General features: G+C 37.0%; 1 protein-coding gene across 1 annotated transcript in view; it reads left to right on the forward strand.

Annotated features, from left to right (window-relative positions):
* The window catches only part of LOC133639334 (prostaglandin E2 receptor EP1 subtype-like), a 15,109-nt gene extending 2,134 nt beyond the window's left edge, over positions 1-12,975 (forward strand). The window contains exons 2-3 of the mRNA XM_062032569.1: positions 3,923-4,815; positions 9,828-12,975. Coding sequence (XP_061888553.1) covers positions 3,961-4,815; positions 9,828-10,100 — 1,128 coding nt within the window. The 5' untranslated portion in view covers positions 3,923-3,960 and the 3' untranslated portion in view covers positions 10,101-12,975. The remainder of the gene's footprint in view (positions 1-3,922; positions 4,816-9,827) is intronic.
* Positions 12,976-17,933: the final 4,958 nt, after the last annotated feature.

Raw genomic sequence — 17,933 nt, forward strand, 5'->3', positions numbered from 1 at the left:
CTGTTTTTTTACATTAAAATTATGGTGACTGAGCTACCAGATTTTTTTTTTTTAACCATGAAATAGAGGTATTGTTCTTCAATTTATAGTAATGTACCGTAAAAAAAATTGCCACATGTCAAAATTCTGGCAACTGAGCTCCTACTTTTTTTTTTTTGCGTAAAATCTGTTTTTCGTTTTTACAGTGCATTACTGTAAATGGAAAAATAGTACCACAGATGATTTTACGGTAAATTTCTGGCGAGTGAGCAGCCAGGTTTTTACAGTAAAATCAGACTCTTTTTTTTAATATTTTATTTTAATATTTTTTTTACAGTGTAGCCTTGCATACATGTCATCAATGATTGTGCAGCTTGAAAGAGGTCAGTATGACTGTGTTACATTTGCTAGCCACCCTTTGGCGGGCCAAACTAATTGACAGTATGGGCCAAATTTGGCCCGCGGACCCCACTTTGGGCATCCCTGGGCTAGAGAGAGGATAAAGAACTGTTGGTGGGTGCATCCAAGGGTAGTTTATAGTCGTTACTAGAGTGGTTAAGTCAATATTTTTATTTTCGCAAAATAATTGTTTTGTTGTTTACAGACTCAGGGAATAATATCCTGAACACAGGAGGACTTTGAGGGGGGAAAAACAATAGTAATTTTTGCTTTTGTTTGATTATTGTGTACTATATGGACTTTATTTTGCCCAAACAAATGTATTCAGTGCAAGAGAATTGGGAACTGGTTTGAATATTGTGCTGATATTGTTCAACTGCCAATAACCTTCAGCATTAATAAATGGACAAATTTACAGTTAATACACGTGATTGGTATCGGTATTGGCATCGGCCAATCTCCTGATGAATGGTGATAAATGGTGCCCCAAAAGTAGTTTCCTCTTGGAAAAAATCTAAGGATGAGAGAAAACGTGATGCATTAAATGGACTGTAAATAAATATGTGTATTTCACAGCATTTAACATTATTTTTTCAGCGTCAAAATCTGCAGTAACATGACAGAACAACAAGAAATGACCAACTTACAATACCCTTATAGATCACAGCAATCAACTCATTTCACAGTAAAATACTGTACTGTAAATGGTAATAGGAAAGTAATTAGCCAGTAATTTGCTGTGAATAAAGAAGATAGCGTATTTTCCCGACTATAGAGTGCACCGAGGTATATAAGCCGCACCCACAAAATTGTAAAAGACATATATATTTTTTCATATATTAGCCGCAGATACGTATATACAGTATGTTGCGACGTGAGTTATTTACACAGTAAGATTATTTAAATGTTTATTTACATACCTTAATTGTTTCTCAACGACAGTAAAACGGATGATCAAACAAAACAGAAGCCATCGTCATGGACCCACTAGCTGTGGAAGCTAGCTCTCCAATCTGCCAAACAGACTCAATAAGTCCACGGTGACGTCTTGGTGAATTTACTGAGGGATTTGTGAAACTGAAACAATACAAAAATGAGTGCCACTGTAAGTTAATAATACTAACACAGACACTCGTAGACGTGTTAGCATATTAGTTAATTAGTTTTGCTGCGAATTATAAAGATTTTTTACAATAATTTGCTGTGAATAATGGACATTTTTACAGTAATTTGCTGTGAATAATGAATATTTTTACAGTAATTTACTGTGAATAATGAATATTTTTACAGTAATTTGCTGTGAACAATGAAGGTTTTTACCGTAATTTGCTGTGAATAATGAAGGTTTTTACAGTCATTTGCTGTGAATAATGAATATTTTTACAGTAATTTATTGTGAACAATGAAGGTTTTTACAGTAATTTGCTATGAATAATGAATATTTTTACAGTAATTTGCTGTGAATAATGAAGGTTTTTACAGTAATTTGCTGTGAATAATGAATATTTTTACAGTAATTTGCTGTGAATAATGAATATTTTGACAGTAAGTTGCTGTGAATTTGCAATGCATAGTTTTACAGTAATTTCTTGTGAAGAATGAATATTTGTACAGTAATTTGCTGTGAATAACAAATATTTTTACAGTAATTTGCTGTGAATAACGAATAGTTTTACAGTAATTTGCTTTGAATGTTTTTTACAGTAATTTGCTGTGAATAATGAAGACTTTTACAGTCATTTGCTGTGAATGTTTTTTACAGTAATTTACTGTGAATAACAAAGATCTTTACAGTAATTTGCTGTGAATAATGAAGGTTTTTACAGTCATTTGCTGTGAATAATGAATATTTTTGCAGTAATTTATTGTGAACAATGAAGGTTTTTACGGTAATTTGCTGTGAATAATGAATATTTTTACAGTAATTTGCTGTGAATAATGAAGGTTTTTACAGTAATTTGCTGTGAATAATGAATATTTTTACAGTAATTTGCTGTGGATAATGAATATTTTGACAGTAAGTTGCTGTGAATTTGCAATGCATAGTTTTACAGTAATTTGTTGTGAAGAATGAATATTTGTACAGTAATTTGCTGTGAACAATGAAGGTTTTTACGGTAATTTGCTGTGAATAATGAATATTTTTACAGTAATTTGCTGTGAATAATGAAGGTTTTTACAGTAATTTGCTGTGAATAATGAAGGTTTTTACAGTAATTTGCTGTGAATAATGAATATTTTGACAGTAAGTTGCTGTGAATTTGCAATGCATAGTTTTACAGTAATTTGTTGTGAAGAAGGAATATTTGTACAGTAATTTGCTGTGAATAACAAATATTTTTACAGTAATTTGCTGTGAATAACGAATATTTTTACAGTAATTTGCTGTGAATGTTTTTTACAGTAATTTGCTGTGAATAATGAAGACTTTTACAGTCATTTGCTGTGAATGTTTTTTACAGTAATTTACTGTGAATAACAAAGCTCTTTACAGTAATTTGCTGTGAATAATGAAGGTTTTTACAGTCATTTGCTGTGAATAATGAATATTTTTACAGTAATGTATTGTGAACAATGAAGGTTTTTACAGTAATTTGCTGTGAATAATGAATATTATTACAGTAATTTGCTGTGAATAATGAAGGTTTTTACAGTAATTTGCTGTGAATAATGAATATTTTGACAGTAAGTTGCTGTGAATTTGCAATGCATAGTTTTACAGTAATTTGTTGTGAAGAATGAATATTTCTACAGTAATTTGCTGTGAATAACAAATATTTTTACAGTAATTTGCTGTGAATAACGAATATTTTTACAGTAATTTGCTGTGAATGTTTTTTACAGTAATTTGCTGTGAATAATGAAGACTTTTACAGTCATTTGCTGTGAATGTTTTTTACAGTAATTTACTGTGAATAACAAAGATCTTTACAGTAATTTGCTGTGACTAATTAAGGTTTTTACAGTCATTTGCTGTGAATAATGAATATTTTTACAGTAATTTATTGTGAACAATGAAGGTTTTTACGGTAATTTGCTGTGAATAATGAATATTTTTACAGTAATTTGCTGTGAATAATGAAGGTTTTTACAGTAATTTGCTGTGAATAATGAATATTTTTACAGTAATTTGCTGTGAATAATGAATATTTTGACAGTAAGTTGCTGTGAATTTGCAATGCATAGTTTTACAGTAATTTGCTGTGAAGAATGAATATTTGTACAGTAATTTGCTGTGAATAACAAATATTTTTACAGTAATTTGCTGTGAATAACGAATATTTTTACAGTAATTTGCTGTGAATGTTTTTTACAGTAATTTGCTGTGAATAATGAAGACTTTTACAGTCATTTGCTGTGAATGTTTTTTTACAGTAATTTACTGTGAATAACAAAGATCTTTACAGTAATTTGCTGTGAATAATGAATTTTTTTACAGTAAGTTGCTGTGAATTTACAATGCATAGTTTTACAGTAATTTGCTGTGAATAATGACGATTTGTACAGAGTGTAAACTATATTCCATGATGTCTTCCTCCTGCAGCCACCAAGAATGGACCACGTGAGCCTCGGACTTCAGTCATGTTATCTTTGAGCCGCTGGAATTGTTCATCGTCGCCGCTCGTCCCTCACTTGTCCAATGTCAGCGTCGGTAAAGCGAAGGCCAGGGCGGCGCTGGAGGAGACGTCCCAGCAGGCCAACCTCACCACGGGCGGCGTCATGGTGGTGGTGTTCCCCATGACGCTGGGCATCGTCTCCAACATCGTGGCTCTCTTCATCCTGGCCAACGCCTACTCTCTGCAGCGTCGACGCTCCAAAGCCACGTTCCTCCTGTTTGCCACCTCCCTGGTGGTGACCGACTTCATCGGTCATGTGATCCCGGGCGCCCTGGTTCTGAGACTCTACCTTTCTGGAGGCGCACGCCCTGAGGACTACAGGTCCTCGGATGGCCTGTGCCAGTTCCTGGGAGGCAGCATGGTGTTCTTCGGCCTGTGTCCGCTCTTCATGGGGTGTGCCATGGCTGCAGAGCGTTGCCTGGGCGTCACCAAGCCGCTGCTGCACTCCTCCTTGGTCACGGGCGCCCGCACTAAAATGTGCCTGTGTGTCATCTGGCTGGCCGCGCTGTGTGTGGCCTTGTTGCCGTGGTTACAGCTGGGCTCCTACACCTACCAGGACCCGGGCACCTGGTGCTTCATTCAAGTTCTCAGCGACATTCAGCAGGCGGACGTGGCCTTCGTGGCGCTTTTCTCCGGGCTGGGCTTGGCCGCCCTCGCCGTGGCGGTGGTGTGCAACACCGTCAGCGGACTGACCCTGGTTCTGGCTCGCCTCAGGAGGAAGCCCGGGTCGCATCATTCGGCCAGGTCACATGACATAGAGATGGTGGTGCAGCTGGTGGGGATCACAGTCACCTCCTGTATCTGCTGGTGCCCTCTGCTGGTGAGTACTGTGATGTACAAGAAGATGCATAAACTCTGCAACATACTAGCATTGAGAACTACACAGTAAATAAAACAGTCAGACTTAACCCTTTAAAGCAGGACTATTTACATTGTACATTGTCACTGAAGGCATCAAAACTATGAATGAACACATGTGGAGTTATGTACTTAACACAAAAAAGGTGAAATAACTGAAAACATGTTTTATATTCTAGTTTCTTCAAAATACCCACCCTTTGCTCTGATTACTGCTTTGCACACTCTTGGCATTCTCTCGATGAGCTTCAAGAGGTAGTCACCTGAAATGGTTTTCATTTCACTGGTGTGCCTCATCAGGGTTGATTAGTGGAATTTCTTGCTTTATCAATAGGGTTGGGACCATCAGTTGTGTTGTGAATGAGAAGGTATATATATATATATATATATATATATATATATATATATATATATATATATATATATACATATATATGTATATATATATATATATTCCTCACGCACTAATTGACTGAAAGAGCGCACACTTGCCGATGTCACGTGTATTGATGGTAAAATGCATTTTTTGGCAATGTGATTTGCCTGAGCGGCTAGGAGACACAGAGAATAACAAGCGGTAGAACATAGATTAGAAAGGACAGATTTTTAAAAATGATAATAAAAATTAAAAATAAAAATACATTTTTTTTTTTTTTTTCTTAACTTGGAACTTCCCGCGGGCCGGATTTTGGACGCTGCTGGGCCGTATCCGGCCCGCGGGTCATAGTTTGGAGACCCCTGCTTTAAAGCCTAATTGACAGATAAATCCAATTATTTTAAGCTTTTATTTTTTATTTTTGTGTGTGTGAATCACAGCATATGTGACACAGCCGGTCAAAAAAATAATAATCTAATTTTAATGTTACATTTATGACAAAACAAAACATAATGCAATACTCAGACATACATATCATGTTATTTCCCCCAGCTGCTCCAGATCACTTGAATTCACATTCTTTATCATTTCATATCATTCAATGCTGTAATTATTTGCCATCTACAAAAAGGCTTACAAAAAGTCAACATCATTATGTATTTTTTAATGCGATTTATTTATTTTTTCTCATTAAAATCAGAAAGCTCTAATTTATTATCGCCACAAAATAATACAGAAAATTGGATATGTATATTTTACCTCTAAATATACCATATTGTGTAATGTAAACATATTTGTTTATTTGAAAAATGTAAAGATTGTAGGTTGTCCAGACTATTTTTTCAGGGGTGGCACCCATAGAATATGCAGTCTGCACCAGTAGCAGCTGTAGCTACTATAGTAGATTATCATGGTTACCAACTTACCACCTAGGATGGAGTGAACCTTTTTGTGAGATAATTGCTGACATTAAACAATATTGCAAAGCATTGAGCTATTACAGTACATCAGGCAACTTGCAACAGTTGCCGCAAAATACTAATACCTCCATCCATCCATTTTCTACCGCTTGTCCCTTTCGGGGTGGCTGGGGGTCGCTGGAGCCTATCTCAGCTGCATTCGGGCGGAAGGCGGGGTACACCCTGGACAAGTCGCCCCCTCATCGCAGGGCCAACACAGATAGACAGACAACACCCACACTCACATTTACACACTAGGGCCAATTTAGTGTTGCCAATCAACCTATCCCCAGGTGCATGTTATTTCCTCTTTAATAAAGTACCATTTTAACATTCATAAACCTTTAGTTAAATTTAAACAGATTAAGTCTTCATTTAAATCCACTCTTGACATTGCTGGCAACAGAATCATTTAAATATTACACAGAGTGCCTTTAAGAGTATTTGCACAACAAATAAATGACCTGGACTGAGTAGAACAAGAATCAGGGTGGAATAACAAAAGATGGTGGGACTGAAAAAACATTCAAAACAGATAATTGCGCCTGTTCTTGTGTTGGCAGGCAAACAATTTAAACATTCCTGAGTAAAATAATATTGTAACTAGAATGACTTATAGGTTTAGTGAATGACCACTAACGTCTGGAACCTGGCTGCTCATCATCATCAACATGTGCGTGTCGATTAAGATAAACTTGCCAACATGTGCGCGCCGGATAAGATTGTCCGCCACTACAATCTGAAGTAGAATCAATAAAACATGAAATATTAAGAGTACAGTATGTGAAGCATTTCTACCCTGATAATGTCCTTAAAGTGTTGTTATCCATCCATCCATCCATTTTCTATCGACGTCCCTCAAGCAACTAAAATGTGTCAAAAATGTGTGTGGAGAGTGTTTTGTATATTACCCATCAGGCCTATAGTAAATTGGTTGTGAATGGATGCATTTTGGAATAGTGTATGGTACAATTAGAATTGTTTTTATAATGTCCATATAAACCTGTTATTTTTGACAAAAATGCCACACACATTGAAATAAATAAAAACATAAAAAGTAAAAAAATTAATATCAATACATAGACCTAAAGTTGGTAAAATATTTCAAGCGTTAAAGATATACAGTTGCGGTTAAAAGTTGTAAAGAACATAATGTCATGGCCGTCTTGAGTTTCCAATAACTTCTACAACTCTTATTTTTTTGTGATAGAGTGATTGGAGCACATACTTGTTGGTCACAAAAAATATTCATGAAGTTTTTTTCTTTTATGAATTTATTAGGGATCTACTGAAAATGTGACCAAATCTGCTGGGTCAAAAGTATACATACAGCAATGTTGATATTTGGTTACATGTCCCTTGGCAAGTTTCACTGCAATAAGGCGCTTTTGGTAGCCATCCACAAGCTTCTGGTTGAATTTTTGAGCATTCCTCTTGACACAATTGTATGTTTGGGACTGTAAATGTATTGTTGACTGACATTTTTATGAGTGTGTCCCTTTTAGATTCCAAGAGTAAGAATATAGTCACAACCTCAAGGGTTGAAATGCTTGATGAAGGTAAAAAAAAAAAGGCCATAAAACATAAAAATGTAATAAAATAAAAAATGTCTATCAACACGTAGATCTGAAGTTGTTAAAAGATTTTAAGCAATAAAAAATAAATATATTGTAGACTGACACTTTTATGAGCGGGTCTCTTTTAGATGCTAAGAGTAAGAATATAGTCAATCTTAAACAAGTGTTAAATGCTCAATATAGGCCAAAAAATGTCATAAAACATAAAAAATAAAATAAAAACATTACAGGACTGTCTCAGAAAATTTAAATATTGTGATAAAGTCCTTTATTTTCTGTAATGCAACTAAAAACATGGAAATGTCATACATTCTGGATTCATTACACATCAATTGAAATATTGCAAGCCTTTTATTATTTTAATACTGCTGATTATGGCATACAGTTTAGGAAAACTCAAAAATCCCATCTAAAAAAATTTGAATATTTCCTCAGACCAAGTAAAAAATAAAGATTTATAACAGCAAAACAAAATCAAACATTTAAAAATGTCAATTAATGCACTCAGTACTTGGTTGGGAATCCTTTTGCACGGATTACTGCACCAATGCGGCGTGGCATGGAGACAATCAGCCTGTGGCATTCCTGAGGTGTTATGGATGACCAGGATGCTTCAATAGCGGCCTTTAGCTCATTTGCATTATTGGGTCTGGTGTCTTTCAGCTTCTTCTTCACAATACCCCACAAATTCTCTATGGGGTTCAGGTCAGGGGAGTTGGCAGGCCAATCGAGGACAGTAATGCCATGGTCAGTACACCAGTTACTGGTGGTTTTGGCACTGCTGGATCATGCTGGAAAATGAAATCATCATCTCCATAGAGCTTTTCAACAGATATAAGCATGTAGTGCTCTAAAATCTCTTGGTACACAGCTGCATTGACTCTGGACTTGATGAAACACAGTGGACCAACACCAGCAGCTGACATGACTCCCCAAACCATTGCTGACTGTGGGAACTTCACACTGGATTTCAAGCAACTTGGATTTTGCTCCTCTCCAGCCTTCCTCCAGACTCTAGCGCCTTGACTTCCAAATGAAATACAAAACTTGCTTTCGTCTGAAAACAGGACTCTGGACCACTCTGCAACAGTCCAGTGCTTCTTTTCCATAGCCCAAGTCAGACGCTTCTTCCGTTGTCTTGAGTTCAGGAGTGGCTTGACCATGGGAATACGGCTACATGCTTCCATCTGTTGAAAAGCTCTATGGAGATGATGATTTCATTTTCCAGCATGATCCAGCAGTGCCAAAACCACCAGTAACTGGTGTGCTGACCATGGCATTACTGTCCTCGATTGGCCTGCCAACTCCCCAGACCTGAACCCCATAGAGAATTTGTGGGGTATTGTGAAGAAGAAGCTGAAAGACACCAGACCCAATAATGCAAATGAGCTAAAGGCCGCTATTGAAGCATTTTCAAATGTTTGATTTTGTTTTGCCGTTATAAATCTTTATTTTTTACTTGGTCTGAGGAAATATTCTAATTTTTTGAGATGGGATTTTTGAGTTTTCTTAAGCTGTATGCCATAATCAGCAAAATAAAATAATAAAAGGCTTTCAATATTTCAGTTGATGTGTAATGAATCCAGAATGTATGACATGTCCATGTTTTTAGTTGCATTACAGAAAATAAAAGGACTTTATCACAATATTAAAATGTTCTGAGACAGTCCTGTATATTAATACATAGATCTGAAGTTGTTAAAATATTTCAAGCGTTCAACATATAAATGTATTGCTGACTGACACTTTTATGAGCGGGTCCCTTTTAGATCCTAAGAGTAAGAGTGTATAGTCAATCTTTAACTTGGGTTAAAATGCTTCATACAGGCCAACAATACATAGAATATGCTGTGATAGATTGAAAATGATTGTAGATTGTGAGGGATGACTGTATCGCACCTTCATAAATGACTGCTGACTGAAGGTAAGTATGTAAAATATATGTAATTTTATATACATGACACTGATTTATGCTCTTTTGGGAAGTTGTCATGGTAACCAATATCAAGCAAAAGTTTTTTGACCAACTGTAGAACAAACAGTACATGTTTCATGCCTGCAGATCCTTGGCCTGACGTCCGCCATCCACTCCTACACAGGACCCATTGGAGAGCAGGACCTTCCTGGCTACAAAATGTTGATGGTGATGGGTGTGAGACTGGCCACGTGGAACCAGATTCTGGACCCTTGGGTGTACATCTTGCTGCGCCGCACCGTCCTACGGAAAATTTACCTCATTGCAAAATGCCAAGCCGGCCTGGGGGGGAACATTTTTGGCTGCTTGGACTCTGCATCTCCTCCCCAGTCAGAGAAGAATGAAGTCAACCAAGTCTAAGCTGGAAGGACCTCGTAAGAACTGGAATAGAAGTTCTAAAAGGAGGACTACAAGGGGGGGGGGGACATTTCTGGGCTGGTCCACTTTGAAAATGTTATGCATACGAGGAAATATGTATCCCGTATCTTTGTAGCATTACTTTATTTTTCTGACCTTACAAATGGAAGCTAGCTAAAACTTTAAATGCTGTGATTTTGCACAAAACTTAATGGTTATATTCAACAGTGGCACCTCGGTTTTGGTTCGTAATCCGTCCCGAAAACTGAACGAAAGGAAACAAAAACTGAATCATACAATTAACATATTCTGCTCCATCCATCCAAAAATATAAACACTAAACACATTGTATAGAAAATAGTTTGACATGCAGAAAACAATGTGAAATACGAGTAAATGACAAGTGAAATAGATAAATTAACATTTGATATCACTTTTACTTTTGTTGAAGACTCTTGTTGGCAAAGATGGCGATGAATGGAGGGGGGTTGACCCACCTTAGTACTTTGCTTTGAGTTACTTCTTGAATCTATAGTGTTTCTCACCTTCTTTATCAAAGTGCTGGCACTCACAACTTTCTTTGGCCCCATTAAGGATTGGGTATCTTTCACATTTGACTAGATATGGTGCCAATTCCTGATACATAGGAATTGATACTGGTACACAATTCATTGACTCACTTTTTGGTACTTGTGTGTGTTCAGGTGTTAGTAAATACTAATTGTTTATTAATAAAAAAAAAAAACGTTTTTATTTAACTTAACACTGAGCTGATATTGATAACTGTGCTGTCTATTTGTTATATCTTGATTTCGTACACGTCCGAGTCTCATTTGTAAGTATCATATAATGGACTTTGCATGCAGTTGCAATTCCAAGACGTTAGATGGCAGTAGTGTATAGACTACGGTGTGTAGCTGTAGCCAGGAAGTATTATTTGCCATGAAGCTGAATGTGCCAGTCTTTTCTATTGTTGAGTCCTACAACCTGTTTATACTATTAGTTATTAAACACCAGCTGTTTGATTGTAACATGCATCTTAGTTAAATTTGGAGTGTTGAAATTGCCATGTGAAATTGCTAATGCTAATCATTAGCATGTACTGTACATGATACAGCCAATGTAAATTTGCATCAAGCTAGCACATTTTGGACAAGTGGAGCATTAATGTACAGTACAGGCCAAAGGTTTGGACACACCTTCTCAATTCAATGTGTTTTCTTTATTTTCAAGACTATTTACCTTATAGATTGTCAATGAAGGCATCAAACTATGACACCTGTGAAGTGAACACCATTTCAGGTGACTACCTCTTGAAGCTCATCAAAAGAATGCCAAGAGTGTGCAAAGCAGTAAACAGAGCAAAGGGTGGCTATTTTGAAGAAACTAGAATATAAAACATGTTTTTAGTTATTTCACCTTTTTTGTTAAGTACATAACTCCACATGTGTTCATTCATAGTTTTGATGCCTTCAGTGACAATCTACAATGTAAATAGTCATGAAAATAAAGACAACTCATTGAATGAGAAGGTGTGTCCAAACTTTTGGACTGTACTGTATGTTGGAGCATTTTCTGTCAGGCATACTTGCTTTGTTGGCATGGAAATGTGTAACATCACCTAAAGACAGTTTGTATGAGTCTACTGAGTGCTACTTGAGTGTTTGTTTCCCCGCCAAGTGTTTGAACCAGTCTACAACCGACCGTGACGTCACGGGCAACAAAGGTGTCAAAATTCGGTACAGCTTGATTTTATGTGAATCTATACCCAGTAGTACCGACAAAAGTCTGTCGGTACCAAAACAAGTACCAAATTCACAACATATCGATAGGCCACATAATGGCTTATTCTGCAGTCATACTCGGTGAAAAAGTATAAAAACTGAGTCACTAAATTGTGGGATTCTTTATTCGGGCACTCGATTATGCAGGCAAACAGACCAGTTTGTTACGCGCAATGTTTGGCCGCACACAAAAAACCAGGGGAAACCAAATCCGACTAAAAGTTGGGTGGAAAACGGAGGTACAACTGTAATGTTTACTTTGGAAATGAACGTTCTTTAGTGCTTATTTCATGTTGGGACAACAATTTGAAAGTGCTGCAAGGCATCTTTTATATTCAATTGGGAAACCTGAGAGAGACAAACACTAAAGCGCTCTTGTTGTGTACAAGAACTTGGACCACTGCAGTGGACATTTGTATTTGGGATAACAGGGCAGTTTTTTTCTGAAATTACTGAATCTGACAAAATAAATAGATCCAAAACAAATATCCACTACAGAGGATCAGGGGCGCCGAAAAGGGGGGGTAAAGGAGACGGATTCTAGGGGCCCATGATGGAGGGGGGGCCCAGAGAGGCCCCTAATGATGATGAAATTATAATGTTGCCGCTGTGTTGGGGGCCCTGTAAAGATTCTTTTCATGGGGCCCAAAATCCCTAGCGGCGCCCCTGCAGAGGATACTGGTTCTCAAACTAAATTATAATACAACAATTTACTTGAATAGCCATGTTCCATGTGGAGACTTTTAAAGAAAAACTGTTACTTCCTTTCTTTCAGCACAGGACAAAAAGTAAACATGTTGGGTCTGCTTTTCTCACGCATTGAATGAATGTAAAACAAAGTGCATTGGTCCGAGCCTCTTGAGAGATCTCATGAGTAAGTACTAATGTATCATACGGAATATCCATGCTCAATTCCTGCACAATAAATGATTATGTCCATTATGGGAACATGTGGGGTATTGTGAAAGGTGATTCTTGTGGTCTCAAAGGAAATGCAAAGAACTTGTAAGTGAATGCAAATAAAGCCGTAGATTGTGACTAATATTGTGTGAAATTATTTTTGACTAATTTCTTCAAAAACATAAAAAAATAATAATAATACAGCAAATTAATTAGGCCCTAATCAAGCCTTAAGACAAACATGGAAATCTAAGTCCAAGTATTTTTGAAGATGCTAGTCTGCCACTGGTGTGTTTGGTGTGCAAGCGTTGTATTTTTATAGACTGTCTGAAGAAAACATGCAAATGTTCACAGTCATTGATGATATGGCGCTGCATGTCAGTAATGGCCCTGGGACATTTTAGACACTTTTCTTATTCCATCAATTGAAAGGATGTTTGGGGATGATGACATTATTTTTCAAGATGATAAGGCATCTTGCCGTAGAGCAAAAACTGTACAAACTTTCTTTGAAGAAAGATGCATCAGGCCAATGTCATGGCCTGCAAACAGTACGGATCTCAATGCAATTTAAAATCTGTGGTGAAAATTGAAGAAAATGGTTAAAGTTAAAGTACCACTGATAGTCACACACACTCTAGATGTGGTGAAATTATCCTCTGCATTTGACCCATCCCCTTGTTCCACCCCCTGGGAGGCAAGGGGAGCAGTGAGGTGCGCGCTCGGGAATCATTTTTGGTGATTTACCTCCAATTCCAACCCTTGATGCTGAGTGCCAAGCAGGGAGGTAATGGGTCCCATTTTTATAGTCTTTGGTAAGACTCGGCCGGGGTTTGAACTCACGACCTACCGATCTCAGGGCGGATACTCTAATCACAAAGCCACTGAGTAGGTTCATGACAAGACTCCAACCTGCAAAGCTGATCAGAGAAAGTTGGCTCAAGATTGATGAAGTGTACTGTTTAATACTCGTTAAGTCCATGCCTCAGAGACTGCAAGCTGTTATAAAAGCCAGAGGTGGTGCAACAAAGTACTACTGGTGTGTTGGAGTGTTTTTCGTTTTTTTTCCAAGATTCAATTGTTTCCCCCCCTCAGAATTGAGTAATTCCTTAATGTTTTCACACTGATTGATCTAACATTTTAACTTGCTAAACTAACACAATAATTTTTTTTATTTACTTTAGTGTTTTTTAAAGTTACCATTTGAAATTACTGTAGTTTTGTGTCATGTCTGTTATCTACTGCAGTGTTTTTCAACCTTTTTTGAGCCAAGGCACATTTTTTTCATTGAGAAAATCCGAAGGCACACCACCAGCAGAAATCATTAAAAAATGTAACTCGATATTGACAATAAAAAAGTTGTTGTCGCAATTGTTGAATATGAATTTAAACCATAACTAACCATATATCAATATACTGTCACGACCTGTCACATCACGCCGTGACTTATTTGGAGTTTTTTGCTGTTTTCCTGTGTGTAGTGTTTTAGTTCTTGTCTTGCGCTCCTATTTTGGTGGCATTTTCCTGTAGCAGTTTCATGTCTTCCCTGCACCTGCTTTGTTTTAGCAATCAAGACTATTTCAGTTGTTGCTATCCTTCTTTGTGTGGACATTGATGTCATGTCATGTACGGATGTACTTTGTAGACGCCATCTCTGCTCCACACGCTGTAAGTCTTTGCTGTCGTCCAGCATTCTGTTTTTCTTTACTTTGTAGCCAGTTCAGTTGTAGTTTTGTTCTGCATAGCCATCCCTAAGCTAAAATGCCTTTTTTTAGGGGCACTGACCTTTTGTTTATTTTTGGTTTAAGCATTAGATACCTTTTTACCTGCACACTGCCTCCCGCTGTAGTCTGCATATTGTGATCATGACAAACCATGTTCCCGTCTACAAAGCAATTAGCTACCTGCTGCCACCTACTGATATTGAAGAGTATTACACGGTTACTTTGCCGAGCTATCGACAGCACTGATACTCAACAACGGCACATTATTTGCGGATTATAATTACTGGTTTGCAAAAAATATTTTTAACCCAAATAGCTAAAATGACAATCTCCCACAGCACACCCGACTGTATCTCACGGCACACGGATCTACTGAATGAACATCCTCCAAGTCTGGTGATTCCATCACTTTCTCCAGAGGTTGTATATCCCTCTTAGACCTGGGCCACTGGTAGTGCTTGCTTCCTCGCTAAATGCTAACTAACTATGGAGGGCCAAATGGCACAAAATCGGCCACCATAGAAAAGGGACTCTTGCCAACAAGGAGATGAGCGCTCTAAAAGATCTGCATAATATTTACCACAATATCTTTATTATTTTATTTTCCTATGGGGGAATAACAAAACAACTTGAGCAAACTAGTCAATCATTTGTGATCAAAGTTAAAGACTCCTCATGTGTTTGCTTAGTATAAAGTCAACATAAGCAATGCCATTAAATATATTTTAAGGAAAAACAGCCGTGTGTGTGACAATCATTGGTACTTCAACTTAACTTTAACTTTATCTCACATTTATGTCATAAATTGACAAAGCCAAAAGTTCTGATGTGAGGCTGTGCTTGTGTTTAGAATATGCCACAGGCCAATCAAAAACAAGCTGCGGCACCGCAAAAGGACTTTGGACACTCCGCTTTTAACCTACCATGAAATATGCCATCATGTGTTTAACAAACTTGGGACGACCTCACATGACTCGAGTCACACACACTGACTAATAATGCCGTTCATGCTTTGCTGATCATTCCTCACTTAGATTAAATAAGATTTGTTGGCTGAGTGAAAATGTCGGTGTGATTCTACAAGGCAGTAGTCTTTGACACCATTCATTTATCTTGTGATTAAATAATATCGATGTGGAATGATTTGGGGAATTCCTCGGTTAGTATGCATGGCCGTAACTACCATTGGGGACACCGAGGTCATGTCCCATCAGTATCTTTTTAAAATGGCAAAAACAAGATGATATGACTGCAAATCTACTTCATGTAGATCATTCTCTCTCTGGTCATGCACAACTCGCTACAACTCCAACAACGTAATGCAACGAAATCCACTTTTTTCTTTACACATCTGATCCGAAATGTGCTGTCAACATTACCTTGACATTAAATGATACTGACATAACTAATTTTAATTTCACCTGAGTGAAATTAATGTGAAATCCTGTCGGTATAATACCGCTGTCATGTCAGTCAGGTTCTGCTCAGAGATCAAGCCCGCCTTGTCCTAAAAGCAGAAAACACGCTATGCGTAGGGTTTTGCAATCTATGGGGGGGCCGATTTTCGTGAAAAGGCACATTTCAAATGTGAACTATTGAATGACAAGGCGCTTCATATAAAATTTTACCCCAAATGCATTCCTGGCCATGTCATGCTCTGTCATTGATAAGAATATAGGGACCGTTTTCCACCATACATTTCTGATTGCTAAAGGGGCTCGCGTCATTAGTACTTAATTTGCAAAGCAGATGATCGTGGGTTCAAATCCCCCATGAAATCGTCGTAAGGTTTTTAAATGTATGTTTTAATTAAGATTAAAGATTAAAGTACCAATGATTGTCACACTTGATGTTAAAATTGTTTGATACGCTAAACTGCAGCACATTAATAAAAAAAAGTAGATTGTTACAAAATCATGCTGACTGTCAAAGATGTTAGATGATATAACATGTGATAGTTCTACCTCAATGAAAGCTTTTATTTTGTAAACTCATTATGTTGCTCAAGCTAATACTTTCATATAGTGCTGGAGTACCCGACTTCAGCGTTTCAATGCTCCGTTTAGACCACAAATTTTTGACCTCTGTAATTATCAAATCCTAGTTAAGGCCCTGATAATATGCTTTGGTTTAATGTGCTGATATTAGTACAAGGTGTTATGTAGTATTCATGGAATCAAATAAGTACTGTGATTTCCAGGCTATATAGTGCACCAGTAGTTAAGCCTCACCCACCAAATTTTAGATGAAATAAATATGTTAGCCGCACCGGACTATAAACCGCAGATTTATACCGGTATAAAAGATTTTGTAAATGTTTGCTGTAAAAGTTCAATAATAAAGTTGTTTAAATCAAATTTAGAATGTGTAACACAATCCACACCCCTTTGCAAAAATGCCAAATTCCTCCAACATGGAACACATCACTGTTCACTCACCACATACATCATGACGTCTTAAACGCTCACACACAGTGCCAACATTTTGGAACCAGGATAAGGTCATAAAAGAAAGGTAAAAACATGAAAAATCTATGTGTGACAGCATCGGAAAAAGTTATGTTCAAGTTGTATTTTTGCATCTCATAGCAAATGATTGTGGTACGTTCACGGTACCTTGATTAAAGTCAGAAACAGAGGCATCACTAGTTTTTAAAGACAGGGGATGCTTATCCCTCAGTATATGCACTAATAATAATCATGAAAATAATGAGTTATCATGATTATTATTATGCACCAATAAAAAGTTTACATGAATCAGATAATCTATGCCTACACTATGAAGTAAAGGGACATTTGACAGATTTATAATCATATTTAGGTGAATAATGACAGGCTGTATGATTATTACAATTCACACTGGCTACTCTCTTTTAATTTTGTCAGCACTATTTTGCTATAAAAAAATAAAAAAAATTTACTTTAGAAAAAATAAAACACCACCAAATAATTTAAAGGGTTTAAGGATATTTTAGGGAGCCTTTAACCCCCCCTAAAAAGGTCTTATAGTGCCACTGGTTCGAACGCTTGATGAAAAACATTATTGATGAAACTAAGACATACTGTAAACATGTAAATGTTGTGGGCTTTCTGAACATGGAGAGTGCATCTACTGTGCTTCTGGGTTATCACGTTAGGAAGACTGGCACATGCGTCAAATGACAAATACAATGATGGATCGACGGGAGTGAGTGTATACATGTCGGAGGCAACTGCTTTACAATCACATACGATACCATCTTTAAAAAGGTAAAAAAAAAAATGTCCATACAAAATCTAGTAGACATTACAAATTGCTAGTTTCAACCAAATTAAGTAAAGAATTCAATAAGTAATTTTAAAGACCAAAATGTGGCAATCATGAGCCTTATGCAGTACTTTGAAGCATCATGTAAAACACCTTTTTGATGAACCCCAAAGTCTTCTGTA

The sequence above is a fragment of the Entelurus aequoreus genome, linkage group LG22, assembly GCF_033978785.1.
Source record: "Entelurus aequoreus isolate RoL-2023_Sb linkage group LG22, RoL_Eaeq_v1.1, whole genome shotgun sequence".
In the NCBI taxonomy this organism is placed as follows: Eukaryota; Metazoa; Chordata; class Actinopteri; order Syngnathiformes; family Syngnathidae; genus Entelurus; species Entelurus aequoreus.